The sequence below is a fragment of the Scyliorhinus canicula genome, chromosome 1, assembly GCF_902713615.1.
Source record: "Scyliorhinus canicula chromosome 1, sScyCan1.1, whole genome shotgun sequence".
Taxonomy (NCBI): Eukaryota; Metazoa; Chordata; class Chondrichthyes; order Carcharhiniformes; family Scyliorhinidae; genus Scyliorhinus; species Scyliorhinus canicula.
In genome coordinates this window covers 104735249-104744746 of record NC_052146.1, presented here as the reverse complement: position 1 = coordinate 104744746, position 9498 = coordinate 104735249, and the positions used below count along the sequence as shown (strand labels likewise).

The following is a 9498-nucleotide window of genomic DNA, read 5'->3' as shown; positions in this document are numbered from 1 at the left end:
ATAAATCAATCTTTGCAATTCCCTCAATAAGGTAGCCAGAAGGATCTGGCGTCTTCACAGAAGAGGAGGCCATTTGGAGGAAGAGACCATAGAGAGCATCCTATCTGGCAGCATCACAGCCTGGTATGGCAACTGTTCAGCCCAAGACCGGAGTTGTGAACACAGTCCAGTCCATCACACGAACCTGCCTCCCATCCATTTACTCTGTCTACACCACCCGCTACCTTGGGAAAGCGGGCAGCATAATCAAAGACCCATCCCACCCGGTTACTCTCTCTTCTAACCTCTTCCATCGGGCAGGAGATACAAAAGTTTGAAAATGCGCACCAACAGATTCAAAAACAGCTTCCTCCCCGCTCTTACAGACTCCTGAATGACCCTCTTATGGACTGAACTGATCTTATGGACTGAACTGATCTTATGGACTGAACTGATCTTATGGACTGAACTGATCTTATGGGACTGAACTGATCTTATGGGACTGAACTGATCTTATGGGACTGAACTGATCTTATGGGACTGAACTGATCTTATGGGACTGAACTGATCTTATGGACCTGAACTGATCTTATGGGACTGAACTGATCTTATGGACTGAACTGATCTTATGGACTGAACTGATCTTATGGGACTGAACTGATCTTATGGGACTGAACTGATCTTATGGGACTGAACTGATCTTATGGGACTGAACTGATCTTATGGACCTGAACTGATCTTATGGGACTGAACTGATCTTATGGACTGAACTGATCTTTCTATGCATCTTCTCTACAGTTGTAGCACTATATACCATATACTTTAATAATCTTTATTGTCACAAGTAGTCTTACATTAACACTGCAATGCAGTTACTGCGAAAAGCCCCTAGTCGCCACATTCCGGTGCTGTTCGGGTACATGGAGGGAGAATTCAGAATGTCCAAACTATCCAACAGCACGTCTTTTGGAATTTGTGGGAGGAAACTGGAGCATCTGGAGGAAATCCACGTAGACATGGGGAGAACATGCAGACTCCGCAAAGACAGTGACCCAGCGGGGAATCAAACTTGGGACATTGGCATTGTGAAACAACAGTGCTAACCACTGTGCTGCCCATACTTCATCCGCTTTCTATGTTTATGTATTTTCATTATGTATCCGCATGTATTTATCTTGTATTCTATGTTTTCGTGTATGGAGTGATCTGCCTGGACTGTATGCAGAATAATATTTTTCACTGTACCTTGGTACACGTGACAATAATTCTAAATCTAAATCTTTGGCCCATTGTTTCTGCATCCGCTCTCTCAGCACTTCACTTAGTGCCACCCCCCCAAACAACCTACCTTCTCCCTGTAACCCTGCATATTCTTTCTTTTCAGATAACAGTCCCTTTATGAATGCTTCAGCTGATCCAGCCATGGTTAAATTCATCATGCATTTTGGGTTATTTAATTCATGGTTGGCTCAGGGAGGTTCTGTGGAAGCTCATCTCTCGTCTTCCTGGGCGACCTTTGCTTTATAGCAGGGGTTCACACAGCGTCTCAACTACACTCTGATTCTGACAGTCACTCCTGCAAGCTAACCAGGGTCTGCATCGAATCCCCAGGCACCCCATGTTCAACGTGAAGCCCATCCTTGTTGCTGGCGTTTGGCTGCAAATAAGGCTGCTCAAAACTATTTATTACGTGTCCCATGCTCTGCAAATCGCCCACTTTGTGCTGTTCAACGCTGGGACCAAATTATAATATTCATACACATAGCTGCGCCTCTCCAATAGGACTGCATTTGGTTGGCAATGCTGCTACTCCGAGCTGCTGAATGGGGATAAGGGGTTGAAGTACCTGCCTGCTGATAGTCCCACGTAGCCTGCTGGATGCTACTCCTCTTCTAATGACTTTATTTTGCAGTTGCCTTCTCTGCCCGATGTTTCAGTCAAAACTGAGAGAATAGCTAATCGTTTTTTTTTGTCGAGCAAAGTTAAACCACTGAGGGGGGTGGCCTCTTTCCCTTAATTTTGATTTCGGCATGCCATTTAATTTTGCAAAGACGGGATCACTGGATCAGTGAGGAGTGTGGAGAATGTTAATAGCAAAACGCTCTGTTAACCAACAGCAGCAGCCCAGCCTCCACTCCCTGGTTAGGGAGATGCGAGAGGTTTACACTGTGCATTAGGTAAGAAGCGACGCTGGAGGAGCAACGTTTTTTTTCAGGAGGAAAATACACCTTTTTAACCTGACAGCAACACGGTAAGCCTTCACGTTTAAGAAACCAAAGTTCCGTGCTGGAGAAAGGGCGCGGGGCACACAAAACCTAAGACAAGGTTAAAACAAAACAGAAATAGAAGAGGCATGGAAAAGAAAATCAGACTGGCAAGTATATCTTCCACTAGCATCGAGCAATCCTTTCGATATATATTACATATTATTTGCATCCTTTTATTCGCAATATTCATTGACTGTTCCTTTAACGGTTTCGTCTTTAAATATTTACTTGCTGGCTCATAATGAATTGTTTTCATGTTTAATTTCGTTGTCATTCCCCCCACCCCCCCCAAAAAAAGGTTGTAACTTTAATTCCATGCTGCACCTTGTGGCGCCCACGTGCATGTTGCGATTTACAGTCTGTCCACTACTTGTTAGTATCAGTTTCTGCCCATTTGAAACAGTTTCAATTTGTGGTGAATGTTCTTGTTTAAACACCGCTCCGCTGTGTTCCATTCAGAGACTTTTCTTTTTACTTCGCGCCTGTCAAAAGTCCCCTTTCGGTAGAAACTAGTTCTTTCGTTATTTAGAGATTGGGTACCCTTATTTTCCACGAACTGAGTTTACAGTTACTGTTGAATGGAATCTGTTAAAGTGTCCAAAACCGTCACTGCCTTAAAGCCCACATCAGGATATAAGGAAAATCCCAATCGGTTTTTCTAATTTCTTTACCAGTTGGGGGTTTCTCCAGCAGTAAGTCCTGTTGTTAGTCCGCCACCTCTCGATCACTTGGGGATTTTCCCCAACTCCACACCGCCTGAGGATCCGCGTCATGTGGTTCACTTGAGATAGTCTCGCCATGAGAATAGTTAATTATTCTAAATTCCCTTCTCCAGTTTTGACTGTTACACCACATGCTTGACCCCTTCCAGACGAGCAGACTTGATAACTCAGAATTTCAGCTGTAGCGACCCCAGAATTTGTTCCTAATCACTTTGAAACAAGTTTTTTTTAAACAAAAGAAAGGTATGCTTTTTAAATCAATTCTTGGGATGTTGAAATCACCCTCAAGGGCAAACATCTACTGGCCACCCCTGGTTTCTCCCGGTCCACTATTTAATGCAACTGATTGGCTTGTTAAGCTGCTTATGAAGGCAGCTAAGAATTGGATTGAAACAGGAGTCGGCCCTAGATAAACTTGACAGGTTCTGGCTGGCAGATTTCCTTCCCCAAAGGATATTAATGAATCACTTGATTTTTATATTAATTTTATGGTCACTTTTACAAAAACCCTTTATTTCATTTCCAGTTTTTTTTCCTCCCAGCCTTAAACATTTCAAACTGCCCTGGTGTGATGTTACTGACCTTTTCTGGAGATGATAACACCAGGGCCTTGGTTTTAATTATCCTGTATTGTGGACCTTTATAGTCTCTGATCCTTGGGTGGCACGGTTGCACAGTGGTTAGCACTGCTGGTTCACAATGCTCGGGACCAAGGTTCAATTATGGCCTTGGGTGACTATCCATGTGGAGTTTGTACATTCCCCCTGTGCCTGCGTGCGTTTCTTCTGGGTGCTCTTGTTTCCTGCAGTCCAAAAATGTGCAGGTTAGGGAGCGGTGGGCGGGATGGGCGGAGAACTGGACCTGTGTGAGGTACTTTTCCAGAGGGTTGATGCAGATGAGCTGAATGGCCTCCTGCACTGTACGGATTCTATGATTCTTTAGATGGGTGACCAGGACATTTTTGCTATTGTGTTTGTTGTTTCAGTGGTTTTCATTGGAGATGCACATACACTGTATTGGAATGTAAACCATTGTCAGTAGTAACCGTTATACCAAATCCCCTCCTAATTCCTGATATTTCCATGCTTACATTAACCCATGGAGGGCTATAGTGGGTAATCTGGTTTTACACTTAAGAAGTAATGCAGGATTGGGGATGATTCTTTATGTAAGACAAATGGCCATTATTTTCCACTTCTACATCCTCGTGTTCTTTGGTATCGTGCATTTATCTTTTCCTGTGGTGGGGGGGGGGGGGGGGGGGGGGGTTAGGGTGAGGTGTCTTAAGTGAATGCAGTTAGACATTACCATAGTTCCCTTTTTTTTAAAAAAAGCACAACCCTGCAATGCTGCTCTGCAGTGAAAAACGCCATGCAATGCTATTTACTTCTAGATGTGCCTTGCCTACTTGGAGTGGGGGGGATAAGTTGCAGAGCTGGAGGGAAATTAAGCTTTTTCAAATGGGCAGTACAGGCAGCATAGGGCTGAATGGCCTCCTCTTCCTGTGCCTTGCGATTCTGCAACACCAATGAGTCGGTGTTTACAAACTGCTGCCCCTTGTCTCGCATTCCTTATTTTGTATTTGTTTAGAAACAAAAAAAAATCTGCGATCTTGGTGCCAAGAGAAAGAATTAAAATAAACAGCAGAATGCCTACAAAGGGTGAAAAAGAAAGTGCAACATGAGAGAGATAACTGGGCACACAGTCAGGAAAATTATACCTCAGTGTAATTGCAGGCAGCTGTACTTTTCCTGCCAGTCATGGCTCAGTTGGTCGCACTCTCACCTCTTGGTTACGGATTCAAGAGAATTGAGTACAGAATCCAGGATGAACCTTCGGTGCAGCAGTGAGGGACTGCTCACTGTCCGGGTGCTCCGGTCTCCTCCCACAGTCCAAAGATGTGCAGGTTAGGTGGATTGGCCATGATAAATTGCTGTTAGTGTCCAAAATTGCCCTTAGTGTTGGGTGGGGTTACTGGGTTATGGGGATAGGGTGGAGGTGTTAACCTTGGGTGGGGTGCTCTTTCCAGGAGCCGGTGCAGACCCGATGGGCCGAATGGCCTCCTGCACTGTAAATTCTATGTAAACAACAACACTTAAACAATTTATTTGGTCATTATCTCATTGTTCTTTGTGAGAGCTTTCAATGCACAAGTTATCACCGTGTTTCCAAAATTATACCAGTGACTATGCTTTGGGGAAGAGACTGTAAAGCACTTTGTGACATGTGAAAGGCTGCAAATAAATGTAGGTTCCTTCTTTTTGATCAATAGTAATTCTGATGCAATTTCTCTTTGTCAAACATTGTAAATATCCCCAAATCTTTTTGCAACACAGACCACCCCTTATTATATTTGGTACATTTCAGCCATTCAAATTTTTCTTGACTTCATTACAGGTTTTTTAATAATAGTTTGCTAAATTGAATTGTATAACAACCTAAAATACCATTTCTTAGCTCTATCAGGCTTATAATATTATACATTGGATTTCTTCTTTTTATGCTATAGGTATGAATGTAAAGATGGATCAGCAATGGGTCTAAGTAGGAGTAAGAACAGTCGCTCTTTACTTTGACGTAAAAGAACAAAGAAAGAACAAAGAAAAATACAGCAGAGTGCTGCAGGGATACAGGGCTGGAAACAAACAATGATCCTTACTCAGATCTGCACAATAGATCTCATTGACGATGGACCACACTAACTCTTCCACTCTTGTTTCTCTTCAAGGTATGATAACTAACTCCTCTGAAAATTCCACTGCGATGCTCATCACCTGGGATGAAAACAGTCAGTTAGGGCTGAGGATTTCACTGTCTGTCGTTCTGGGCATTATCACCTTGGCGACCATCCTTTCCAATTCATTTGTGTTTGTCACAATTTGGCTCACTAGGAAGCTCCACACACCCGCCAACTATCTCATTGGGTCTCTGGCTGTCACAGACCTCTTAGTAGCTATTATGGTGATGCCCATCAGCATTGTCTATACTGTCATCAAGACCTGGACTTTGGGGCAGATCATGTGTGACATCTGGTTGTCTTCTGACATTACGTTTTGTACTGCATCCATCTTGCACTTGTGTGTAATTGCTCTGGACAGATACTGGGCCATCACAGACGCCTTGGAGTACACTAAACGTCGCACACCTGGTAGAGCAGGCCTGATGATAGCTGTGGTATGGGTCATCTCAATTTGCATCTCTATACCCCCACTATTCTGGAGGCAATCAAAAGCTCTTGATGAACTCAAGGAGTGCGTAGTCAACACTGACCAGATATTCTACACTATCTACTCCACGTTTGGAGCCTTTTACATTCCCAGTGTGCTGCTCGTTATACTCTACGGCAGAATTTATGTAGCAGCTAGATCGAGGATACAGAAACCACCTTCAGCTTTTGGCAAGCGCTTTACTACTGCGCAACTAATTAGTGGGTCCACCGGGTCATCTCTGTGTTCTGTCGGCTTTAACAGCCAGGAGACCCTCCCTCATTCTGGTGAATCCCCGGTCTACCTGAACCATATCAAAGTAAAAGTTTCAGACAGCGTCCTGGAGAGAAAAAGGATCTGCGCAGCCAGGGAGCGGAAGGCCACCAAAACCTTAGGGATCATCCTTGGTGCTTTCATTTTCTGCTGGCTCCCTTTCTTTGTAGTGGCCTTGGTAATGGGCATCTGCAAAGAGGCTTGCTGGTTTCATCCTGTCCTCTCTGACCTCTTCACATGGCTTGGTTATTTAAATTCACTCATCAATCCTGTTATATATACGGCTTTTAATGAGGATTTCAAACAGGCCTTCCAGAAACTCATGCGTTTCAAACGATGTTGACTAAGCCAATTCTATGGTAACTGTGCATTTTTCCTGTCATTATCACATAGGTGTGAGAGAGAGACCAATCTACTGAATGTTGTTTTTAGGGGCATTACTTTGTGTCTGCATTTATCTTGCACATTGTACGTTTTAGTACTTTGATTTTATTTTTCACACAGTCCTGTATGAGAGGATAGTCCACTCAGAAATACTTGATGCATCTATCAGTTAAACCTAAGGGGCAAGGTTAAGTTAAGCATTTTTGCATAAGTGTGAATAAGGCAAATTAGAATTGCGAATAAATGCTGACATTCAAAAATTGCACTACAGGAACCTTTATAATTTTATTATATTTAAATACAAATTTTCTTTTTATCACGAGTCACTCAATTTAGATATTAAATTTGCTGTCTGTGGAACAGTGTATTGCAACTTATTCATAGTAAAATATCTTCACTAAGCCAAGTTATATAACAACATACCGGCATGTATACTTGCATTGAAAATGTGGAAGTATATGATACTGAAAGATAGAACACAGAACACACTACAAACATATCGACAGGAATATATAGATTTCACCTCCAAAGTTACGACAGGTATAAAATTATTCCGACCATCACATTGTCTCATGTCCTTGCGACATTGGATATATTTCTGTAATCACGGATGGCTGGGGAGCTTTCTGATGAGACGGTTAAGCTATGTCTTTTCAGCTTGTAATAAGATATTTTCAGAAACAGAAATTTGCTCAATAGGTGGCAGAGATCACCTTCATTATTAATCCCTTGTCTGCTTTCAGGGGTGGTTGTTTATTTATGTTAAATATAATCCACAACTGCGCCAATATCATGAGCTTAATAATAGATTTTTTTAAAAATAAAGTCATCTGCAGTTATGTGAAGCTGCAGAACTGATGCAGGTCACTGTGAAGAGTGAAGTGCAGCTAGTATGACTGTAGTTATACTTTGGGCTACCCTTTATTACACGTTGTGGTCTACGAGAAAGCTCAACATACGTGGGAGAGATTGTAACCAAATCCATTCAGGAGAAACAGGAAGGGCTGTTAAAACTGGCCGGGTGACTTGAAATGAAATGAAAATGGCTTATTGTCACGAGTAGGCTTCAATGAAGTTACTGTGAAAAGCCCCTAGTCACCACATTCCGGTGCCTGCCCAGGGAGGCTGGTATGGGAATCGAACCGTGCTGCTGGCCTGCTTGGTCTGCTTTAAAAGCCAGCGATTTAGCCCAGTGAGCTAAACCAGCCCCTACCCACTATGAGAAGTGTTAAGGGCATTTCTGATGATGGCCGGTGACACATTTGTAACTGGAGGCCTGAGCAGGGAAGTTGTTTACGATTAGCTGAAAGCACTGTGAAGTGGAACTGGAATAGATGGGACCAGGAGCAGCAGGGAAGCTCCTATTGGCTACATCAGGGAAACTTCAACCTCCCCTTTCACGAGTTTCCCCTTCCCTCAGGACAACTCCTGAAAACTGTCCATGACTTCGCTTGTCACCAACTTTTGTCTTTAGCATCGACGGTGCTGATTGGTGACACCTCCCTTCTGCCTTCCAAAGCTTCACTCCTGTCCATTTACTAGCTGCCGCTAACTGGCAGCTTACCAGCAGCATGTAGGTACTGCTCGGGAGCTGAAAATTATCCAGACAATATTATGCCAAGGTTAGAGGAATCTGGTCCTCGCCTCCAATCCTTCCTTGTCTGTCCCATTAACGCTCCTGGTTGAAATCTGAGCTTGTTTGGAAGTTGGCCTGCAGGGATGAGTGAAAGTACTGTAAACCATCAAGAGATTTGGCGACATCTGTGGAGGCAGAAACAAAGTAAATGTTTCTGATTGGCGGCCTTTTTGTTTAACGTCAGTGGAGAGCAGACAAGAGTGTGTCCTTCCGAATGACATACTCGTTAATTCTAACATTGCTGCCCTGTTTACAAACTCTCCTTCCTATTTTGAGATTAGCATTCCATACCAATAGAGCAGAAGATCTGATAAGTAGAAGGACAGTTCATCAGGTCATCGGGTGGCACAGTGGTTAGCACTGCTGCCTCACAGCGCCAGGGACCTAGGTTCGTTTCCAGCCGTGGGTGACTGTCGGTGTGGAGTTTGCATGTTCTCCCTGTGTCTGCATGTGTTTCCTACGGGTGCTGCGGTTCCCTCCAATAGTCCAAAGATGTGCAGGTTAGATGGATTGGCCATGCTAAATTACCCCTTAGTGTCCAAAGATCTGCAGGTTAGGTAGGGTTACAGAGGTAGGGCGGGGGGAGTGGGCCTAGGTCAGCTGCTCTCTCAGAGGGTCGATGTAGACTTGATGGGCCGAATGGCCTCCTTCTGCACTGTAGGAATTCCTATCATTTAAACCAATTCCGCATGCAACTCTTTGAGCATTCGTTTTGCAAAATGCATGCTCTTTTTCTTATTGTGATCGCCAAAAATGCTGAATTGATTGAGTGCCTGCAGGTTGAGGAGTACCAAACAGAACAGAACTGAGAGAGGCAATTTGTAGTTGCATTTCGAATGCGTTACATGTCACAAATCCACTGTAACTAACATGTTTCATGGAAGGAATTAACATCTCATAAAACTGTAGCAATATTCACCTCAGTAAAATATGAAAGCCTATTCGCTCGATAGCCTGTACTGCTTTATCCACAAAATTGGTTGCAGTACGCACACATCTTGCTCAACCAAGTATTTCTTTAACAATTATAT

The 9498-nt window shown here is 43.4% G+C and overlaps 1 protein-coding gene across 3 annotated transcripts; it reads left to right on the top strand.

Annotated features, from left to right (window-relative positions):
* The first annotated feature begins 1476 nt into the window (after positions 1-1476).
* On the top strand, positions 1477-8906 carry htr1d (5-hydroxytryptamine (serotonin) receptor 1D, G protein-coupled). Of its 3 annotated transcripts, none has more exons than XM_038796851.1 (2): positions 1477-2156; positions 5478-8906. In XM_038796851.1, the coding sequence occupies exon 2, from the start codon at positions 5657-5659 to the stop codon at positions 6788-6790; it is 1134 nt and encodes a 377-aa protein (XP_038652779.1). In that variant the 5' UTR covers positions 1477-2156; positions 5478-5656; the 3' UTR covers positions 6791-8906. The 3 variants fall into 3 exon arrangements, with proteins under 3 accessions (XP_038652779.1, XP_038652761.1, XP_038652771.1); XM_038796833.1 differs by having other exon boundaries at positions 1477-2230; XM_038796843.1 differs by lacking the exon at positions 1477-2156 and adding an exon at positions 3155-3211.
* The last annotated feature ends 592 nt before the right edge of the window (positions 8907-9498 follow it).